Source organism: Vidua chalybeata, chromosome 4 (genome assembly GCF_026979565.1).
Source record: "Vidua chalybeata isolate OUT-0048 chromosome 4, bVidCha1 merged haplotype, whole genome shotgun sequence".
Classification (NCBI taxonomy): Eukaryota; Metazoa; Chordata; class Aves; order Passeriformes; family Viduidae; genus Vidua; species Vidua chalybeata.
The window spans coordinates 27,531,234-27,553,597 of NC_071533.1; the positions used below are offsets into that span (position 1 = coordinate 27,531,234).

General features: G+C 45.3%; 3 protein-coding genes across 4 annotated transcripts in view; all 3 read right to left on the bottom strand.

Annotated features, from left to right (window-relative positions):
* Nucleotides 1–8,617, bottom strand: part of SLC20A2 (solute carrier family 20 member 2) — a 57,143-nt gene extending 48,526 nt beyond the window's left edge. Inside the window, exon 1 of the mRNA XM_053940391.1 lies at nt 8,560–8,617. The gene's annotated coding sequence lies outside the window, so the exon portion shown is untranslated. The remainder of the gene's footprint in view (nt 1–8,559) is intronic.
* Nucleotides 8,618–9,309: 692 nt separating this feature from the next.
* Nucleotides 9,310–11,762, bottom strand: SMIM19 (small integral membrane protein 19). Of its 2 annotated transcripts, none has more exons than XM_053940399.1 (3): nt 11,581–11,762; nt 11,345–11,469; nt 9,310–10,219 (listed from the first exon to the last, which is right to left on the bottom strand). In XM_053940399.1, exons 1-3 carry the CDS (start codon nt 11,745–11,747, stop codon nt 10,149–10,151), a joined length of 363 nt encoding a protein of 120 aa, XP_053796374.1. In that variant the 5' UTR covers nt 11,748–11,762; the 3' UTR covers nt 9,310–10,148. The 2 variants fall into 2 exon arrangements, with proteins under 2 accessions (XP_053796374.1, XP_053796375.1); XM_053940400.1 differs by lacking the exon at nt 9,310–10,219 and adding an exon at nt 10,240–11,258.
* A 3,958-nt stretch (nt 11,763–15,720) lies between these two features.
* POMK (protein O-mannose kinase) lies at nt 15,721–22,112 on the bottom strand. Its single transcript, XM_053940397.1, has 2 exons — nt 21,629–22,112; nt 15,721–21,117 (listed from the first exon to the last, which is right to left on the bottom strand). The coding sequence occupies exons 1-2, from the start codon at nt 21,914–21,916 to the stop codon at nt 20,344–20,346; spliced, it is 1,062 nt and encodes a 353-aa protein (XP_053796372.1). The 5' UTR covers nt 21,917–22,112; the 3' UTR covers nt 15,721–20,343.
* Nucleotides 22,113–22,364: the final 252 nt, after the last annotated feature.

Sequence of the window (22,364 nt, forward strand, 5' to 3'; positions counted from 1 at the left end):
GTATTGCAGAAAAAACAGCTTTTAAGTAACTGGAGAGAAATGTATTTGCTGTGCTGGGATTACATGTCAAAGAAAAATACATATTCCCCCAATTCTGAACTCTTGATTAAGTCCTTACCCTCAAAAGTGTTTAGAAGGCAAACAGTCCTGAAAGCTTGTGCCTCAGTGTTCATGCCTGCTACTGAGACATGCTACTGCCTACTCAGGAAAGGTAACTATCACAGATTTCAAGAGTTTTAAAGCTTTCAAAAGCACTAAAGCTGAGGCAGCTACAAATGTCCAGCTGTCAGGACATCCAGAAATATTTTATAATATATATACCATCCAATTATTTTACACCACAGTGATTCTTAATCTTTTATCATGATGATCACTGTATACAAGAAATAGAAACCATAATTTTACTGGTCCATAGTTATCATAACTGCATATTCTCTCTGAGCAGCAAAAATTAACTGAGGACAAGTAATTCAACCTATTATTGACATCTTCACTTGTTAATCAGTTGTCTACCAGCAGCTTACGCAGCATACAGACTACAAGACATCCAGGCTGCTCACTGTTGCATGCAGAAAGAGAACTGCAGGAAAAGGTTAATAGTTGTCAAAAACATCTAATGCTGGCTGCCACCTGAAACAACTGAGGAATTTTCAGTTTTCTTTTGAAGAGACAATTTACTGGCAGGCTGGTACTTTTAACTTTTATCTCCCTTCCTTCCAACACCAGCAGAAGTTCAGTAACAGAAGTTCTGAAGCTTTGTAGCTCAGTAACAAAACACAGAAACCTCCCAGAATGTTAACTCAATTAGAGTATTTTGGCAAGGAAGCCTTCCCCTTGTACCTTGGGGAAAATCTCAAAAGATGAAACAGTGCATGTTTTAAAAGTACACACGCCTCAATTATTTGGTGTAACTCTTCATTCACCTAATTGCTTTGAGAGAAAAAATATTCGCCAGTAACTTGCTTCAAAGACTGATAGTGTTCCTTGTTTCCCAAAGAAACAATGGTTATACAACCACACCGACTGTTCCATGCACAGAAATGTAAATGATAAGGCAAATTTCAACCTAATCTCATGCAAAAGCTAGGAGATTTCCGAGGTGCTCAATTCCTGCAGCAGACTTGCAAAGTAAGCAACCAAGGCAGCCCCCTGAGCAACAGGTCTGGTTCTCAAACATCAGGGAGACAACATGTTTTGATTAAATATACCCAAGAACTAACTACGAGGCAGGGAAAAGGTGCTCAGGCACTGTGCTGTTGGGAAAATCAGGGATGCAAACAGCACTGCTGTGTAATGGAAAGAGCAAAAGAAGGAAAATTGTGTAAGGTACTGCAGTGCCACCAAAACCAAGAAAGCTGCAGGAAAAGTCTTATCTTCACTAGTTCAGCTGCTCACAGAGCTACCTTTGGATCTATGGAGCAATACAGCAATGCCTCATGAGCCCATCACATCTTTCATCTCTATGTGGGCTGCTGCTGACATGTGGCAATTCTCAGGATTCATTAAAGGCACTTGGACACCAGCTGTCCTGTTTCACCAATGGGAATCTGGAAAAGCAGACATACACTGCAGCATAGGTGGCCTCAGAAAACCCTAAAAAAATATATGCTTTTCAAACCCTTTCAAAAAGCTCCTACCCAGGCAGGGTAAGCTAAGCACTGGCATGATAGGTCAGACTGCTGGTCCCTTTGTTTGAGAATCCTGCCTCCTGTGATCAGGACCAGATGCCTCAGAAGGTAGAACAGCTCAGGTAGTGAACAATGATATAATTCCCCCAAAAGGGAAATTCCTTCCTGACCTCATCAATTAGCATGAAGGTTTATGTGCTTAATTTATTTTTAATCCTATTTACAGCAACTCTGGACATTGTCATTATATATATATAAATGCCCAAGTCTGCTTGGAATCCAAATAAACTTTTGCTCTCAGTAATATTGTGTGGTGTATTTATGCCTAATGTCATTTAAATATCCCTTTGTTCTTGCACTATGGGAACTAGCATAACCATTAACCACCTCTGTTCCACTTCCAAGAGCTCCAGCCTGCCTTGCACCATAAATTTCCATGCCACACTATGCCCTGTGACAGGACACAATCTGAGGATCTTCAAGGAAACTACTGAGCAACTTCTATCAGGTATCTAGCAACATTTAAGCTACAATTCTGGGATCTGCAGGAAAGTTGGCAGTTGCACCAAGATTTCAGCAGGCCCTACCTTCTTCTAGATCTTGCAAGCTCACTTTCATGATGTTTTCCACTCCAGGGCTGCCACCCTTATAAGCAAGATGTTTTGCTCTGTTGGGCACTTTGAACCCCCCCTTCAAGATTCTGATAAATTTACTTAGAACAGAGGGCTGTACAGGAACCTCTCTGAACAAAGAACTGCCCTCTCATCTCCATACCTGAATAAAGAACAACAGGGCCCAGTCAAGCAACACCAATCCCATTTTGCTCTTGGCTGATGTTCTTGTGGGCTGCAGGTTGCCCTGCGCAATAACTTTAGCGTGTGCTGCTACTTTTGTTCCTTATGGATGACCTCATGGCACATTCATCAGGATTATTGTGCCAAGTACTTATTAAAGCTCCAGTGCTCTCTGCTGTTACTGCTCATACGACGTATGCATCAAGGTATAAAGCCACACCTTCATTCAACAAAAGCTTGGTGGGGAAAAAAAATTATATATGCAAGCAGCAGACAAGAAAGGGAGACTCTTAAAGCACATTTGACCTTCTGGATCCTCTTGTCTCCCTGAAACACAGACCTGCTTTCAGTCATTACTTGAGCTGCATTTTCTTCTCCAAACCTTTGAAGCTAAAACTTTGGACTCCAGGCCACAAAAGTCTTCACGAAAGAAAGAGAGAAATGCTGGTATCTCATGGGAAGATGGCCTCCCAAGGAGATGACAGAGTTTTTACAGCATCTGTGAGAAATACCACAAAGTCATCACTGTTTTACCACAAATGTTGTGATTACAGGCTTGGAACTGGTGAGTTATGGTAAGAGAATACTTCTTTGCCTCAACCAAAATGAAAATTACACCATTTCATCTCTCTTTGGAACAACCTTCTGGCAAGCACGAGGGTGAGAGAAAAAGCCTGTTCCAGCTTATGGTTCAGAAACAAATGAAGTTCTTTAATGATCAAAACAGCACTAACAGAACTGGTAAAAGGCTCCACTTTGTCAACAGTTACCTCATTAAATAATCCAAACACATGCAACTTTTTTCTCTAATTGAGTATCAGGGACTGATTAGTCAATAAAGTGACAGGTCTCATAACAGCAGTAAAATTGTCCTTTCACATATTTCTCAAGGACCTCTCCGTGCTGTTTAACAGTTATAGTGGTCTTAGAAACTCCGTTTCAGAGCAAGGATCTTGACGCTTTCTTTCCAAGAGGCCATAAACGCTTTCCTGTTCCTGTCTCACATGTGTAAAGACAATATACTGAGCTGGGTACTTGTACAATGCTCTTGGGCAATGCTGAAAGAGTGGTCCAAGCCACAAGGTTCAGAGCGCTGCCATACCAGCACCGCCAGGACCTCTGATCAGCCAGCGAGTGGTTTGCCTTTGGCATTCCAGAATGCGCTGAGGTTGAAAGGGAAGACAATAATGATACAGAACAATTCTCCCATCAGCGGTGGCAAAAGTAATCTCAGAGGCACAGAGTGCAATGCTTTCACCACTTCAGGGTCACTACTGACTGCGAAGTCAAAAAGAAGTGATATTTTCTGGTTGTCCCACACAGAAGCAGACTTTGGGTAAGGAGATTTTTTAACAGTCTCAACTAAGGTATTTTTGGTGGCTAGAATTTTCAATCTGCTGTGATATTAGCTTTAAATAAATGTACAATACAAGCAGTACATACTTCGCCTAAGAAAAAACCTGCTGGCCACTTACAGATCATGTGAACCCAGTTATTTAGCTGAGCTAAAAACATCAATTATTCCAAGCCTTATCTGAATGTAGATTTGGATCTGTTTAACAACAGCACTGCCACATATCAAAACACATGACAACCCACAGCTTTTTACTAAAGCAAGGAAAAGTTCCCGCAAACAATGGTTGCTGCTATTTAACAACACGGTCATGAAGAAAAGAGGCAAGAGGGAAAAACCTGCACCTTTGCCACTATCCTTCTGACCTTTCCCTGAAAAGAAAAAGCAACTTTTCCTCTTCTGTCTGTCCATCCACCCTTCCTTCCATATTACAGCAGAAAGAAATGGGCTGCCTTCAACTACCACTCCCTGATGTCCAGCAACCAAATCTATGGAAGATGATAATCTTATTTTTTTTTCCCTCTGCAAGGTTTTCATCAACCAGTACAAGTTCTGCTCTGTTCTTTCAACCAGTGTCACAGAACCTGGCTCTGTACTGCTTATCACCATGATCCAAGCAACAGCAAAATAGCTGCTCAAACATACCTAGTGCTCAGTGCTGGGTAAAGTTCACAGCAGCTGTTTGAGTCCCAGAAAGACATCTGAGAGAAGCACCATAAATAACGACATCACATGGAGTCTCCCATTGCACAACCCACATACATCTTCCCTGCTCAGGAATTCACGCCTCGCACCCTTCGCTGTCAGTCAAGAGCATATTACAAACCATGTTTTCAAGATGATCCAGAGGATATTTTGGAAAGCAATACAGCCCTCCTGTTGGCTGAGTCTTTTCAAATACCTGTTCTACTCCATTATGAAAATGACAAATGTTGCTATTATCTTATCAAAGCCATGGTCTTTCTCAGGAGCAAGCTGTAGAGCCACATGTGCATTTTATACACCATGGATGTCCAAAACCAGTTCCAGCAAGTCTGACAGCCTGGCAGAAACTGAAGGGGACTACTCCTTCGCAGACTCAGGATCTAAGTTCTTCTTCAGATATGCAAATGTAAAGTATTTTCTCAGACTACAGTTTCAGTAAACCCCAAATTTGAACAGCCCCTTTTCAAGATTAATTCATTTTACTGCTAGATTAAAATAAAGCCAAATTCTCTTAAAACACCTCATTCCTAGGCATCTGCAATGAGAGAATCACTTTTCGAAGCAGTGTCTAGAAATAATTGAGAAAAAAGATATACAGCTAATTTATAAAAATGAGATTTTTTTTTTCCTGGAGTTTTGCCACAAATTGCCTTTGAGGGCTTGGTTCAGAAATTCCAAAGTTAGTTTATTGTTTTTCATATTGAGAACTAATTCCCTTTAGCAATTCTGTTAATCTTGGAGTTTGAAGTTATTTTTATTAAAGTAACGCCCAGAGTTTAGATATTCCATAAAAAGATCAGGAATTGTTTTTATTAAAGTAACACCCAAAGCTTAGACATTCCTTTCAAAAATAAAGCAAAGCACCTTCATTCTTAAAAAGGTTTTCTTAGTCTTTTCAATGCAAACACAGATTTCACAAAGACAGCTGAGCACTGTGAAGTTTTATCAGCCATTTTTTATTTGAGACTTGAGGAAAAAAGTAATTAAGGTAGGATTTTTCTGCCTAAAAAAATCATGAGCCTTTTGCTCCTAACAGTACGTGTGTCTTCTTTTTGTTTTCTCTCTTCTTGCCTTCTATTACAGAAGAAGTAGCACCGATTTCCACTCCCTGATGTCAGATTTCTCATGAGACGCTTGTGCTGGCTCTGGGCTGCTCTGCCAGCAGTCAGTACCTCTGGTCATCCTCCATATCTCTCCCTCAGCCAGCAGGGAGTCCCTTCGACCCAGGCAATGCCAACTTCTGGTAGAGCTTGTTAGACTACAAAAAACTGGATCACAGCCCTTAACTCTTATGCCACAACAGATGCAGGGCTGCAAAGTGAAGGATCTTACCTCCATTCTCGAGGGCCTGAGGCACTGAAACCTTCTGCTCTTCAGTGGCAGCTCTGTCTCAAGGACAAGACCGAGTGTTGCCTTTTGTTTGAGTGACTACATTAATAAACAATACTCAGGTTCCTTACCATGACTAAAACACAGTTTAAGTGTTTGGAGGGGAAAGGGAACGCCTTTTGATCACTACCTCTGATCTGGAGCATAAGCAACCATGACTGAAGACTCCACTTTGTCAGCAAGCCTCCTCCAATTGCTGTTGCTCTTTAGGCAAAACAGGCCAAAGACATCATGGATTTAATAACACATTTTCTAACAATGTGCTGCTTCCCTGCTGAAGAAGGCACACAATGACAATTTTCAATTTCTTTAATGCAGAAATTAGGGCTGGGACAAAATCTTTCCAATTCCTCTGAAAGAGATGTGGAGTTGCAACATCCCCACCTTTCTCCCTGCAGCGTGTATAATTTCAGCTTGCTCAATAGCATCGGCACTCCTGAGTTCAGGAGGACTTTAAAAGGAGCGATTAAAGCTCACGGAAGTAAGCTAACATGAATAAACTGCCCAGGCAACAGGGAAACATTCCAGAGCCCTGTGCTGTCACCAGGCTTTTGGCCAATGCTGCTCAATCATATATGCAAAATGTAAATTACAGAAAGATTCATCATTGGTTAGAATATTCTCAATTAATAATTTTGCATTGCACTGAAGAAGCTTCCCTGCAAACTGTCCTCAGACAAAAGCACCGGGATCTTCTCCTCATTCTCAGAGTTTCTACCGGCATCATCAGTACTACTGGTACAGCAAAGGCTTCCTCTCTGGGTCTTCTCAATGGGTCAGGCAGTTTTGGAAGGGAAGTTTGGGAGCAAGTTTAGGACCGCTCGAGCATCACTCTGCTGAAATTCCTACATCCTATGGCTGGCTATAAGGCATCATGGCAGCTGCTGCAGGATACGTTCTCATCTGGGCTCAGCTTGCACATACCAGTTCATACTATTCGGGCATGTAACACAGGACTGAAACTCAAAATGCTCGTGGCACAGGGGAGGATATTTTCACTACAAGGCCCTCAGAGTTTACGACGTCTTCTTTAAACACAGATGTACTCATAGCTTAAATATTTAAGACCCTCTTGAGCCTTGTCACAGAATTTATACAGCTCTATCAAAAAACCTTTGATCTTCTGCACAGTGCTGAGTAAAAACCTTGCCAGCCATATTTTGGGTTATGGGGAGAGAGATTACTATTCCACCACTTAACAGAAGATTATAGTTTTCACATAATATTATAGAGAGAGACATGGTTGTAATGGTATCTGAAGACTGCATTTACAAAGATCTGACATTTGGCAGCTCACGTGGAGACAAGAGTGGTCAGATTCTCAAAAACTTTGGAGTTATAATTGAGAGCAACTTGTTAATGACTTTCTGCAGTATCTTACAGATGTAAAGTTTTAACTGCTTAGACAGCCTTCCCTCACATGCTTCACGTGATCAGACACCACTAAATCTACACATCATAATAGCTTTTTAAACAGTATTGGGTAAGCTAGAAACAGTTCCCTCTGTACAGCATTCTCAAAAATAAATGTAACTGAAGATAACTTTGGCCCAATTTTTGTTAGGTCATAAACTTTCCCCATCCAACACATCCAAAGTTCTGCATTAACTAAGTTCCAAGAGAGTCTGAGAATCTGCTCCTGTGCATGCCTATAAGCCTGACTACTAAAAATGGATTTAAAAAAAAAATAAATCTATTGTATCTCTATCTGCCTTCACTTTCAGAATCATGAATTATGAGGTAAAAATCAGTGCAGATACTTGAGGTAAAATTTCAAAAACTGACTACACCTTCTGTCCCAACACGTACTGTACAGCTGAAAACATAAACCCGCCTGCAGAACAGGGTATAGTTTCACTGGGACAGAACTCCCGTGGCTGCACTTGCCAGGAAAACAAACCACGACCTGTCCTTCGCTCATGGCTCAAGCAGCGTATTTCAAACAACCTAGCACATGCAAAAGGCAAGGCCCCTAGTAAACTTTTTGCTTTTGGTACTTCTCCTTACAAGCTTTTTGTTCTGGACAAGTTAAGTTTGAGATGCTCCTGCCACCGCCCCAGGTCCTTGAATACAAACAAAGCCGCACGCTGCTCCAGATTTCTAAGCCCTTCACGGCACTTTCAGCTGACCTGAGAGGCAAACCGCGAAATTATTATCTGCAGCCCGAAAGACGGCTGTGCAGGGTAAGCGGCAAGGCGCGGGTTCGTTCTCTGTCACGCTGCTCCATTGAAGCCAGCGGAGCCGCACCGGACGGCTGCGGCGGGCAGAGGCGCCGGCGGAGATGCGCCATTGGAAAGGCTCCGTTCCCTGCCTGTCCGGCCGGGTGGGCAGGGCCGGTGGGAAGGAGGGAGGGCTCAGCTGTCCGGACAGCCACGAGCCCCCGTGCCGGGAAATCGCTGCGGCGCCCGCGGCGCGAACCCGGGCACGGGACACTCGGGGAGCGCTCCCGCGGACGACGGAGCGGAGCGCTCCCGCGGAGAACGGCCGTGCTGGCCCGGCGGCGGCACGAAGCCCTCCCGCGGGAATGGAGCCGGACCCGGACACCCCTTCCCCGCCCCCGAGCGTGCTTTCTCCTCGGGCGGCCCCTTCCCTCCTCGCCACGGCCCCCGGCGAGGCGCCCCATCCCCTTCCCTCGGCGCGGACGGGGCGCGGGGGGCGGCGGGGGCTCGGGCGGCGCGGCCCCACTCACCGCCCGGCGGGCGCCTCCGGCCTCCGAGCAGCAGCGGCGGCGGCGGCAGCGGCGGTGGCAGCAGCAGCAGCTGCAACGGGAGCCGGCGCGTCCCGGAGACGGAAGCGCGGGAGGAAGTGAGGTCGCGCCAAGGGGAAGCGGCGCCGTTTCCGGGAGGTGGAGGGGGATGTGCTCCGGGGGTTTTCCCCGCGTCCGGGGAGCTCTGCCCGGCGTGGATCTCTGTGCCTCGTAAACCCCGCCGAGTGACGGGGACGCGCTACGGAGGAGGGTCATCACACGGGCAGAGTAACGCGGGAAGGACACGGCACCGGCGGCCCCGGGGCGCCGCGCCCTCCCCGCTCCCCGTGGCCGCCAGCCCTCGGCCCCGCGGAGTGACCCCGCTGTTTTCCGCGGTTCCTTACAGCGACGAAGCTGTCACGGGGGGCCACCCTTCGCCCAAAGGAGCCTTTCCATGGGGCAAAACCACAGAGCCTTCTGCCACTGTCAGTTCGGGTCAGGTCACGTTTTACAATTCCTGCAGACACTGAAGTACAGATCATTTCAATATAGTAAAATTTGGGGCTCAAAGCCAAGTTTCTTAATACCCAAATGTAACGGCAGTGGTGCTCACCACTGCTCCAAGACAACAGATTTCAGCGCAGAATAGGTGAAAACCTCTGAACATAAACTCCCAGCACTGTGCTGGTTGTTCATCCCTTGGCCAATTCAAGTTGTGTAACCTTAGGAATTACAGCATAATACATTTTCAAATGGTTTTCATGATTAGATGCTTTTATTAAAAAGTAATTTCTGCAGAATCCTTTCAATTAACTGATTTTGAGATTTACCTAGAAAGAAAAAGTAACTGCAGTGTGAAGTCTCTTCTGGACAAGCTATGACCTGCTTATACCGATTTTTACAGATAGACCCATTCTTTACAGCAATTTGACTAAATTAAGCTAACCACTTTTGCTATTAACATTAGAGTAGTGGCTTTAAGTGTCTTCTAGACGTGTAGTTCACTGTGTACTCCTCAAAGTTTCTCCAGGAAAGGTTCACAGTATTGCATACACTACTCCCAAATAAACAGAGAGCAGAACTTTTCTGCAGTACCACCAGTGACACTCTGGGCTCTCAAAGCTTCGCCTTCACCAAGCAGTATGGCCACAGTGCCTTCACTCACATTTACTGACTGTATTCAGCAAATTCAACAACTCATCATCAAGGAACACAAGGCTTTCCCGGCAGATAAGTACTGCCTCGCTTTCTCCAGGGTGCTGTTGCCAGAGAAGGTAGGAGCTGATTTCCAAGGTGCTAGCAGACAGAAATAATTTCAGACATTGCTAAGACTGCATTTCCCTACCCTCAGGTTCCTCTGAGCAGGTCTGCCCTGTGCTGGGTACTTTCATGCTGAATATTCCAGTGGGCACTCGCTTTACCTCACGAGGGTTCAGAGAAAAGCTACTAAGAACAAACTTTTAGGGACAGTTCCCTCCCTCTCCCCCTTGCCTTCAGGTATGTGTCAATTAAAAAGCATTGAAAACAGCTCCACACTAACTCTTAAAATCAGCACTGGATATATGTCCTGAGTTCCTACAGAACTGTGGGCTTCATTCCACTGAGAGCTGTATGCTTTCAGTCTGTTTTGGTGGCTGCTGCTGCTGCTGTTCATACTTCCTTGCTGAAAAAAAGAAACACCAATCAACACCGATTGTACAATTTATTTTATATTATTATTACTATTATTATATTATTTATTACATACATGTACACATATATGTTTATAAATATTCATGTAACTATGACAACAATCAAGAAACAGACGTAGCATCAGGGAACCTAATTTCAGCCATACAAGGGGAAGTTTCAGTCACCATGCAGAACTTCACCTTTCACCTATGACTTTATAAATGCTGAACAGTAGAGTCATAGCAAAATGTCAGTGAATCAATGGCAGAGAACTATGATTCCATTCAGGTCCTTTTATTTAAATAAAAAGAAATAAAATTAAAGGCTATGGCTTCAGAAGTTCTATTGCCAATGACCTGAATGGCTCAATAGTCACAAGGCTGATGTCTGCATTTCTCATCTCCTCCACAATACGCAAGCCACAAGCTAGCAATTACATTGACTTCAAAATTAATCTGGTTAGCAAGGCAAAGGGAGATCAAAGACTTGTGTGCAGTGGTACAAACACCATCAGCAAATGCCAGCAGGCATTCCATGTAGGAAGAACATCCAATTTTGTTCCTACAGAATGCAGTGGCCTGGTGTAAGAATCTTTACATCACATCTTTGCATTTAAAAGGTGGTTTCAGATCACTAAGGGGTTTTTTTGGCCGTATTTCTTCTAGGCATGCATGTAGGGCAGATGTGAAGCAAGGTTGTGTTTCTCTGAACTGGACCACTGGAATATCACGGGCATGGGAAGCAGCAACACTTGTTGGTACAGTAAAATTCAAATTTATTTTCAATTTATGTAGTTGTCTTACTCATGATTCCATACTCCTCTCAACTTTTACAAATCCGTCCACGTTTTCACAACATCCAGACCTTCCTAGCTCTTTCAAAGTGTAACATGGGATTCGTTTTGACATTTGCTTTAGGATAATTGCACAGCCGCTTCCTCGCTCCGTACTTGCTCACGCAACAGTCCTGCGGCCCCGGCTGCTGCAGAGCCCCTGCTCCTCACGTGTGCCACAGGACCGGGGGCGTTCCTGCTGCACAAGGCTCGAGGCCGCCCCTTTAAGGAACGGCCCCCAGCAGCCCGCAGGCCCGGGGGATCCCCGTTTTCCCTCCGACTTACCGATGGAGTACATCTCCAGCTGCTGCCGCAGGCGGATCTTCTTCATGCTGTCGTAGAAGTTGGGCTCGGGCGGAGTCTCGGCGGCCGGGGGCAGGGTGAAGATGCGCATGATCCTCCTCTTGTTCCTGCGAGCAGGAGGGCGCACGCCGGTGAGAGCTGTCGCCCCCCCACGCGCGGGCCCGCGGGAGCCCCCGCCCCGCCCCGCCCCGCCCCGCCCCTCCCGGGCCTCCTCTCACCGCCGCGCGTAGACGAGGAGGGCGAGGCTGGCTAGCACCACCAGCAGGTACACGTTGGTGGCCTCGTTCCACGCCTCGTGCACCGAGTAGTCGATGGTGCCGCCGTCGCCCAGCGCCGCCGAGGCGCCGCCGCCGCCCGCCCCGGCAGCCCCTGCCGCCGCCGCCATGGGGAACGCGGCCGGCAGGGGCGGCCCCCGGACACGGGAAGTGACGTCAGGGCGGTGCCGGGCGCCATGGCGGGGGGGCTCCGAGGGGCGCCGAGAATCGTAATTAGCGCTGACGATAAACTGTGCCGGGAAATTTAATGCCGCTGTTTGCCAAAGTGTATACACAGGAAAAAAAATTGATAGTCGGCCCGCCGCGTCTGTGGGATGCCACCCAGCACCTGGCCTTGTGCAACTGTGAAATCATAGAATCACAGAATCAGTGAGGTTGGAAAAGAGCTCTGAGACCATCGAGTCCAATCTATGACCGAACACCTCCCTGTCAACCAGACCGTGACACCAAGTGCCACATCCAGCCTTTCCTTAACACCTCGGGGAGGGTGAGTCCACCACCATCCTGGGCAGCCCATTCCAGTGTCTCATCACCCTTTCTGTGAAGGAATTCCTCCTGACGTCCAACCTACATCTATGCTGGCACAATTTAAGACCATGTCCTCTTGTCCTGTCACCATGGAAAAGAGGCCAACCCTCCCCCGGCTACAAGCTCCTTTCAGGGAGCTGTAGAGAGAATAAGCAATGTCTCTTTCAGGTGTGTAATTACTGGCTTGTCGCACGCTGGGTAACAAATCCAATTTTTCTGGACTATCCCTGAGGCTCTGGGGTGCCTTCCCACACTTTCACTTCCCCTCCAGCTACCAGACCCTTGGGGAGAGGACATGCAGAGGGGACCACTTCTCTCCCAGGGGCACCAGAGATATAACAAGTCCTTTGGTTTTGCAGTGCCAGCGTCCAAGGGAAAGGCACAGATGGGTGTGGGGCCAGGAGAAGTGCGAATTCAGCAGCTCTAGGAGCCCAGCAGGCGAGGAGTCATCTGGCTGGGCTGGTGCTTATGCAGTGGCAGTGGAATTATGTGGAATGCACTTTTGCAGTGCATGGTGTCAAAAAAAAGGAGGTTCAGATTGTCATGAGCTCTCGCTATTCACATAGGAACTAAATGTGATGGTTTAAATTTGTCAAAATAGAGTGCTATATGAAAGATTTTGCACTTTTTTTTTTTTTTTTTTTAACCAAAATGGTAGTTGCTGGCTATTCAGGTGCTGGAATAACATAGCTTAATTGATGGTCCATATGCTCCTGATGCCAAAAAGCACAATTCTAGGATTATGCTTTGGCAGAGCAAGTGTTTCAGCTCAGAACCTTGAAAAGTTTTCTGAACGGCTTAATGAGATGCAGGTAAACTAGGCTGCTCTAACACTCACATACACACACTATTCCCCTAATGTCTGATGTGGAATGTTTGAGCTACATGAGAGGTTAGGTGTGCTTTTTGCTAGGACCTTCTGCTTCTTTCTATCCACCTCTGCCCCAGATACTTCCTTTTACCATAGCTTCCTTCAGATACTAGAACTGTTACAATTTGGACATCAATCATATGGTCCATGTCCCAGTGCTTAGCATGTATTTGAGGGTATGTGCTTGTGTTATGGTTGTCCATCTTCACCCTTTATAAGACAATAAAGGGGGAAAACCTAAGTATTTTTAGGGTGATTTATCTAACCTGTGTCAAATTCAGAATCACACCTCCTGTGCCTGGGAAATGCTCTCATCCCTTACTGAGTGCAAGGAGTCTAGACACCTCATTTGGATGGCACTTGCTTTGCAGATGTATAATCAGCCTGAGGAAACTCTATCCTTTGGGGAGCTGTGTTCTCACTGCAAGATGTTCCAAGTCTTTCTCTTTCCATGGTATGGAACAGATTTATTTTAAGAGGCCTTAGATCAGGACATAAAAGAATATGAGTGAAAATGACAATATAAAAAATAAAAACCTAAGGCACTGGTGTCATAAGAAAAGTTCCTTGCCCCACATGGTGTGGGAAAGGAGGATAGAACAGCAATTAGACATAATTCTAGGTCATTAAATTGGGATGTCGCCCATGCACAGAACTGTGGAAACCACTAAGAGAGATTAAAAAAAAAGTCACTTATGCAACATGACAAAAGACATTTAATTAAGCATGGTTTCAGAGGGATTTTAAGCAGTTTCTTGTGAAGTTGAGGCTTTTTGTTTGCTTTTTTAGTATGTTTCTTGTCTCTGCTAACAAGCCTGACAAGAAAGCATCACACATCTTTGAAGAAAAGTGGAAAGAACAAATGTAAGTAACTTCGGTGCCCTTTATAGTGCATTACTGTCTCTAGATCTCAGCTGAGATCAGGCTCCCTTGGATGGGGAGGAGAGAAACTGTATTTAAGCTGTAACTAAAGGCACTTTTTGTATTAACCCCACAGCTCACTCTGAACAAGCCAGAAAGGAACTGGGACACCCCAGAACTCTGCACACAGCTTCCCATGCAGAAGAAACCAAGGCCTGCATCCACAGAGCATGACCTCAGGTCCTGGCATTTTCTCTGCAGCCTCCAGCACACAGAAACAGACTGCCTCACTCAGCATTGCCCAGTTTATTTGATTTAATGAAATGCTTGATTTCAGACTGATTATCTACCTGCCCCCAGCCTACAAGATAGGCAGAGACAGATTTTCTGCTTCCACATACCCCTCTGAATTTAGTAAATGTGAGTCAGTGGATGGGACAGGGTTAAACCGAGGAGCACAACAGCTGGTGCTGCCCTGAGTGTGACAGCCTTGCAAACCTGATGAAAAGGGGTGATCTTTGACTGTAGAAATAGGAGTTTTGGGGGTGCAGGCCTTCTGCATGATTTCCTTGAATAATCTGGCCCAATCAGCAAAATTGGCTGACTCTTAGGCCTACAGGTTAGCTTGTCTGGTACACTGTTATTTCCTTTTAGAGCTTGGGCTTTCGTTTCAGTCTTGGGCTCCTAAAGCACATTCAGAAGTGGGAATGCAAGTTTCTCTTGCATTTGGTCAGAGCATAGTCAGTCCCTGCAGTTGCAATTTTGTGTGAGAAATTGTGTTACCTGTCCATGTAGGTTAGGTAGCATATTTATTTGTGGCTTGGATGAGGCAGGATGGGATGACCAATACTGTTGCATGCTGTTCATACATGGGGACAGAAGTTGTTTTATATTTTCTTGTACAAAAGCTGCATGTAGGGAAAGGACCATCATTTTGTGCTGTGCCTTTATAGCATCTGACCTACAGGATCCTGGCCCATGACCAAAGCCTGTAGGCACCAAACTAGTAATATGTAATAATAATATATGGCACTGGCATAAGCTCAACATAGTTAATGGACACCCAAGCTTAGTGTCCAGGCAAATAAGCCTGGGGGGTTTCAGTTTGAGTTAGACACAACACCCCACTCTCCCTCCATACCAGGAATGAACTCTTAGGGAGAAAAACACTTAAAAATACCAACTTTTATGGAGACTTTGTTCATTCCACAAAGAAATCCAGAGAGTACTTGATAAAAGTACTCACTTCAGTCTCATAGATTTATCAAGAGAATTGCTGAAAAGGGTCTTCCAGCTTTACAGGGAAAGAATTCACTTTCCAAAAGTCATTAGCATCCAGCAACTACTAGAAATTTGATTGAGAGCTACTGAATGTTATTAGTTTTGAAAATCCGGTTACTGCGTATCCAAAACATGAATGCTTGGTTGTGATCTTCTGGTGACACTTGGTCTTTAAAAATTATGGCCAAAGAATATGTGTGTGTGTCTATATAGAAGTACATATTTTTAAATGCATTTTGAGTTACCCAGAGATAAACAGAATCAAAAATTGCTGATACATAGATATTACTGTAATGTAAATATATTCACCATTTAATCCTGATAAATACTGGATTATAGACTTCTGAACAGAGACTGACAATTATTGGAAAGCATGTGGTCATCTCAAGTATACAGTGTCTCAATTAAAAGAAAACCACAAAATCCTTTTCCTTTTTTAAAAGTACCATATAATTTATTTGGTTGGACTCTACAAATATACACATTATATCACGCTAGAAGAACTTGAAAACCACTTTTTTCTTGTTCCCAGGGTCTCTTGACTGTTGGTTAGACGTTACAGTCATAATGATAGAATCAGTTTACAGTTGCATATTCTGCCAAATAGCTCACAAATTATATTTGGCAAACAACATTGCCTCTGTTTCACAAAGATAATGATCTGATGTTTTGTTTATGTGGAAAGGAAAATATTATTTTAGAGCTTGTGACAGAATTTCAAAAAGTTTGTGCAGTGTTCTCAACATCTGATACACTTAAAAGTTACCACTCTATTAAATACAGAGTAACACAGATTTTTCAACGGATCCTCCAAAAAGAAAAAAAAAAGAAACAAATGTTCAATTAAATACATTGTATCCATTTTATTTCCTCCGTATTTAAACAGACCTACACAACAGCTGCCACAGATATTCATGCACTACTTTTTACATCTGATAGTGTCAAACACACAGATGAGTTGCCTACATATAGGCTGCTCACCCCTACAGGATTTAGTGTTATAGGACTGCTTTCAGGATGTATTCTGAAATCCATAGCACAAAATGGGAAATGCTCCATCAGACTTGACCCCCCAGAAGTATGCAGCCAGCAAGCAGTTTGGAAAGGAAAACAGCATAACCTTGACAGGGCTATTCTCTGGATGGCTCTGAGGAGAAAATGAAAGGAGCAGTGGATTTGAACTGAATCTGGGACTCTGCTCTGAGAAAGAGACCTCAGAGGTGTTTCCATTCTATAACCTGTGGTACAAACCTGCCTGGTAAAAGCTAAACTTTAGTGGGAAATCCACTGGGAATTTGTTTTGGCAATGGCATTGGGCGAAGGATAGAGTGCACCATACCAGCAGTGGGCCCTGACACAGCTGATATCCACAGCCAGATTGTCAGCAGGCTCAGCTAGCATGCTCTAAGTGTCCTGGTCTCCACTGCTAGCACAGCAGTGCTAACTCCCAACAGAGTTCAGTCTGGAAGCCAGGTGCTATTTCTTGAGTCTAGGAGACAGCTTCTGCTTTGATTCTTTGTCTAGCAGCTGGGTGGGTGGGGGTGGGTGAAATATGCTGTGGGACTGCTGCAGGGATGGCAGAGGAGGCATTGCCCAGAAGAGAAGGGTAAGGTGGTTACACTAACCTCAGCAAAAGAGTTGCCCTGACCCTTGGAAAGGGACCAGACCCAGGGCCTTCATCTTAATAATGACCTCAAACAAAAACCCTGGAATGACTGGGATCATATCTGCCTTGGCACTGACTGCCTAGGGTGGTTTGGGGAACCTCCTCTGAAGTTTTCTGAAGGAGATAAGCATCAGTTGCTGTCCTTCTCCTTGTGTGACCTGCATTTTTGTGCAGTTTCTTTGACTGGACTTTCAGGATGGAAGAACAGTAATACAATAAGAAACATGGCAATGACCATCCCCAGAGAAGCATCTTTTGTGGGAAAGGACAGGGAATGTGGGGCACTTGATCTGAGCTTGAGATAAGAACCAGCAGCTGTTGTTGAGGTTAGGCAGAACTGTGGCAGTGGTCTTAGCAGGGGAGGTCACGGCCACTGGTTTAGAGCTGGCTGGGGACTTGCAGACTCCCAGCTGTGAACTGGCCTCTTCCTGCCCTTCATCTTTTGATGTTTTCCACTAGACAGACAAGAGCTACTTGTACTGAGGCAGCAAAGTCCCTGAACGTTTATCAAAGGCTGTGATTGGTGGTAAAGACTGAAATGCCCAGAAAAGAGAATTGGAAAGAGGGGAGACTGCTGCATGTAGGGCTGTCCTGCCTCTTTTTCCCCTCTCGGTGATGCCTTGCCTTTTCCCTTTAAGGGAAAAGAAGCTGGAAATGTGGGAAGGACTGGATTCATGCAATCTTGAGATTACAGAAGGAGCTAGCAGGGAAGAATAGACAGATGCATAGGGCACAAATATCTGATTTTACAGAAAGACTGGAAGGAGGTGCCATGCAAACTTGGTTTTGGTCTCATCAGGTTGAGATAGAAACGGACAGTAAAGTACACAAAGACCATGAGCAAGTTAAAGGGGAAGTGGCATGTGTGGCATGTGTGGTTAATAGGTCAGACCTTATATCTATCTGTCTTGTTCCTTCAGACTCACTAAAGCAAACACAATGAGATCTTTAAGAGGTTTAGGGAAGTTTGCTAAGAAAATACTGGCTTCAAGGCCAGATTCTGCCTATGTCTGGGCTTCAGAGGCAGCTGCTAATAACAAACTCTAAACTGACCTTCATGCTGCCATCTAGTGTTTCCTCACAGACAGAAAAAAATATCCCAAAAAAGAAACTGTAGCTCCATAATGTAGCTACATTATTTAGCTACAGCTAAATCTGATTTATTCCTGCTGAAATACAACGCTGGACAACATACAAGCTGAAGGAGAGGGAATGGCAAGGAGACATAGAGAAGCCACTGCTCAGAGTGAATGTTTAGGGAGACACCTTTTCTTAAAAAAAATTGTAACTATTTCATCCAGGAGCAGGGAATCATCTCCATGGCAAGATAATTATTCCAAACCAGAATTTTTTCACATTTTTTTTTCACTCTGTGAAATTAATGTGGCTGTTTGCAAGGTGCAAGAGTATACAACAGGGCAAGAATCCCAGCAGAAGCTTGTCTTAACCAAGAGAAACCAGCACGAGATGTTTGTCAGTCCTTGCTACACTCTTAAAAACCCTTCATGGAATAGTTATTTACAGCCATCAGATGATGATTTCCCTTTCAAGTGTATATGATGGCTAACAAAAGATAACAAGTTATTATGGGGGAAACATGCAGAGGATTTGACTCTTGGCCCTTTAAAGCCTTATCCCTGGCTTCAAGGAGCTGTAACAACACACTTTTCCAACTGCTGCACATCCTGTATTCATACTGGAACTGTAGAACTCTCACCCTAATAATAACAAGTCAAGAGTTCACAGGCTGAATGATACATTTACAAAGAGCATTTCTTTTCCCCATGCTTCTTTTAGGCATTTTGAGTCAAAGTCCAAAACAAACCCGAAGCATCCACAATCATTGCTTTCTTTTGGAGAACTTGATTTCTGAGCTTTGTCTCCTGACAACCTGAGTAGGAAAGCTGCAAGGAAGGAATGGAAAAGTGAAAAATGGCAAAAGTCTAATTTAAGAAAACAGACTGCCCAGGGGGAAAGGAAAGGCATAATCGGCAGCTTTTAAAGGACTCCTGGTGGCATTGTATAATATCATGAATGAATTTACTAATTTGCAGGAAATTTTTCCCATTTATAATAAAATTCTGATACCAGGATTTGAACATTATACATATGAAATGACTGCATGATCTCAGTGCAGTCAGAACATGGCTGGTTTATGTGAAGAGCAGCACAGAAACTCTTCAAAAAGGAGTAAAAACGACAATGTACTCTGCTTAGAAATCACCTCTCAGGTCACAACATGGAAGTTGTCTCTTAGGCCTTTCAAAGATTTAGTCCACAGCACAGAAAGTCTTCAGGTGAACAATGGTAGACTCCATGTTTCTCATTCATATTATTCCTTTTTATTCACCAAGAGAACTACATCCTGGATCCCAGTCCCACCAAACACAGCCTATTGCTGGATTAAGGCATCATTGTTCTTCCTCTCCAGCTGTTAGTACCAGGCTGTTACATCCATGCAGGTTACCTCAACCTTTTTCCTAACACACCAAACAAGGCTACTTTTTAGCAGCCTTCCTCTATCCTTAGTGGACTTTGAATAGAGTTGTATGCTCTGAATACAGGAATTTTCTTTTCCAAAGCTTGTGCTTAATGCTCATTGCTGTGGAAGTCACATTCTCTTTCAGTTCCTTGTTATCCTCCTTTCCATCAAATCATGATGACACTAAGCCAGCATAAGTGAATGAAAAAAGATACATACTTCAGCTCTCTTCCAAAGTGTTCAGCATTTCTGTGGATTATAGATGAGCAAGAGACTTGCATTCGACAGCTTCATCTCTAAAGAGCCCATCTGAGAATACCACAGGACAAAGGCTTGAAAACCAAGAATCTGTGTCTATAAGCAGACTCTTCAGAATCTGCAACATCATCTTGCTTCCAAAAGTGGCCACACACTTGCTGGTGTGGATACAGGGCATATGGCTCCAAAAACAACCTATGCTCCAGCCAGCAGGGAAAGACTGCCACTGCAGCTCTGGCACTGGGGCTCACCAAAATCTGAAGTGAAATGGGGTCCTCCCCTCTGAGTGACTGCTGCTTTTACTACATCGGAAAGTAGATGAGGGCTTTGTGGACACAACATAGGCCAAAGCCACAAAGCAATCAGCACAAAGCTTGTGGAGGGCATGCCGTGGTCCCTGCTCTCCAGTCTCCACCAACAAGTTAAGGTAGACCAATATTTTTTGTCTGTTTTTCTGTATTTTTTAAGATATTTTTTGTGTAAATGTTGCAAAATAAAATTTATCATTTCTTAAGGAACAAATTTCCCCTGCACCCACACAACTTCCTTTCTCTCCCTCCTCCTCTTCAAATGGTAGATTAAACATGCCAATGGAAAGCTTGCACAGCTCTTGGACTGGGGGGATTTTTTTCTTTTAATCAAGAAGTTCAGCTGTTCTTTTCTCAGTTTTGGGGACAGAGATTTTGCCCATCAGGCAAGCTACATAAATAGGAAGGACATCAACTTAAAACATCAGTATGTTGTTTGCCTCATGATTCACTATAACATTTCTCTAGTACCAGGCATGGCTGCTTCCCGAATAAGCAGAGTTAAAACTTTCCTATAGGTGTCTAAGACCTCTTGGGCAGAGGGCCGTTCTGCTGGGTCCTTCTTCTTACATGCTGCATGGATGTCAAACAGGTGCAGTCGTACAATGTCACTTCCTTCAACGTGGCCCAAGAAAAAATTGGAGACATCTGGGATTTTCCAGATGTCTGTTTTCTCATCATAGGGAGGCATGAGGTCATCTTCAAATGGCACATCTTCTCCATAGGGCCAACGCTGCTCAGGAGCTACAAACTCACCCTGGAGTTCCCTGTGACCACACTTCACCAGCCTGCCAGCACTCCTGTTCACAAGAGGCAAAGCATCCAAATCATTCACCAGAACGTGAAAGTCACTTGTCAGGAGATACTGGGAGAGAACCTTGTCCAGGTCATTTGAGTCGCACATCACTAAGGTGCCCAGGGGGCTGCTGTGCAGGTACCGAATGATACTCACGTAGTCTATAGCAAGCATCAGCCTGCGATGCCAGGTGTTCATGCCCTTGTACTTGGGAATGTGGAGAGTTTCATTCAGGCTTCTCAGTGAACCAAGAGGATGGTACTCGGTGAGGATTGTGAACTGCTGCTCACAGTAGCCAAGCAGCCGGACAACATGCTTGCTCTGAAGGGCTTTCAGCATCTTCAGTCCATGGAGAAAGTCCTCCTTCAGCTCTGAGTTGGTGAGCTGTGAAAGGACCACTTTCTTTTCCTTCCACTCAGAAAGGAAGACCTGAGAACACACAAGGAACACATAAGACACGTGGAGAGCCTTCTTCTATGAACTGCTACCAGCTGCTGCTGACCTCTTCCTGTGACTGGTTAGTCACAAATGCAAATTACAATCACCAGGCACAGTCAGCTTTAGGTAGAGCCATGTACCTGTCACAGCAAGCCCTTTCTGATGCCACAGTTATATCACGATTCCCTACATTTCCTTTGGAATGGACAATGCATATGAATTAAGTTATTTTACGTCACCCAAATAGCCAGTCTTTCTCTGCCATGATTGTACCAATTTGTGATTTTGCTTGTGTAGCTGGATGTCGTTTGGTGTCAGAGAGGTGGCCCAGGTCATGCTCTTGTGCCTGTTGTGTTCACCTTATCAGTAGCCGTATGGTCCCGGATGCCTGCAGTAATTAGCTGCTGAAAGGATAATCATAACAGCAGTGCTGGCATTAATTAGCCAGCAAACTGTGAAAGCTCTTTATCCAGAGAAGAGAAGAAAGGAAATCCAAACTCACCTTTTTCACAGCACCTTCACCAACACACTTGAGTTTCCTGACTTCCCTATTTAGGGCCTCACAGGAAAGCCACGGGGAGCAATTCTTCACCGCTCCGAATTTGAAATGCCCAAAAGGGCAGAGGCCAGAGTCCGTTTCGACACGTCCCAGAGAGCTGGAAAACTTACTGAGGTACAGGTAGAGAAGGGCATTAAGGAGCAGGACGGCTGCAAGCAGTAACGCCAGTGAGATGGATGGCACCTCTCTGGGAAGTAACTCCCTCCTAACGAAATGCGGTTTCTTTTCCATGGCCGTGCCTTCCGCATCCTCCGTGGAAGACGGAGGCTAAGCAGGACCCTTTTCCGAGCCCGGGAATGAACGCCTGTACGGCTTTTTCAGTGCCGGCTGCCCAGCCGTCCCGCAGGCACCGCGGTCCGGAGCCTGCAGCCTACGACGAGAAGTCACGCGTGGCAGCGGGACGTGTTAAAGGCGGCTGCAAGCTCGACGCTCGCCGCGCTGCGCATCGTCCCGCGTTTCCGCGCAGGCGGGCCCTGCGGGCGGCGCGGACAGGGACGCCCGGAAAACACCGGGAAGCGCGGCCGCGCGGGGCGGTGGCGGTCCCGCCCCGGGGCGGAGCGCGGCGCGATGGCGGCGGCGGCGGGGCTGGTGGCCGCGGTGGCGGCGGCGCTGGGCGCGCTGCTGATGGCGCCCGGCCTTTCGCAGCCCGACGGGCAGGGCGCGCCGGGGCCCCGCGGCG

Bases quoted from the DNA above. Each gene is read 5' to 3' on its own strand.
- POMK (XM_053940397.1), bottom strand. From the start codon at position 21,916: ATGGAAAAGAAACCGCATTTCGTTAGGAGGGAGTTACTTCCCAGAGAG. The intron at 21,118-21,628 runs GTGAGTTTGGAT...GTGTGTTCTCAG, and splicing joins GTGAAGGTGCTGTGAAAAAG to GTCTTCCTTTCTGAGTGGAA.
- SMIM19 (XM_053940399.1), bottom strand. From the start codon at position 11,747: ATGGCGGCGGCGGCAGGGGCTGCCGGGGCGGGCGGCGGCGGCGCCTCG. The intron at 11,470-11,580 runs GTGAGAGGAGGC...TCCTGCTCGCAG, and splicing joins CTCCTCGTCTACGCGCGGCG to GAACAAGAGGAGGATCATGC. The intron at 10,220-11,344 runs GTAAGTCGGAGG...TCTTTTTTTCAG, and splicing joins GCTGGAGATGTACTCCATCG to CAAGGAAGTATGAACAGCAG.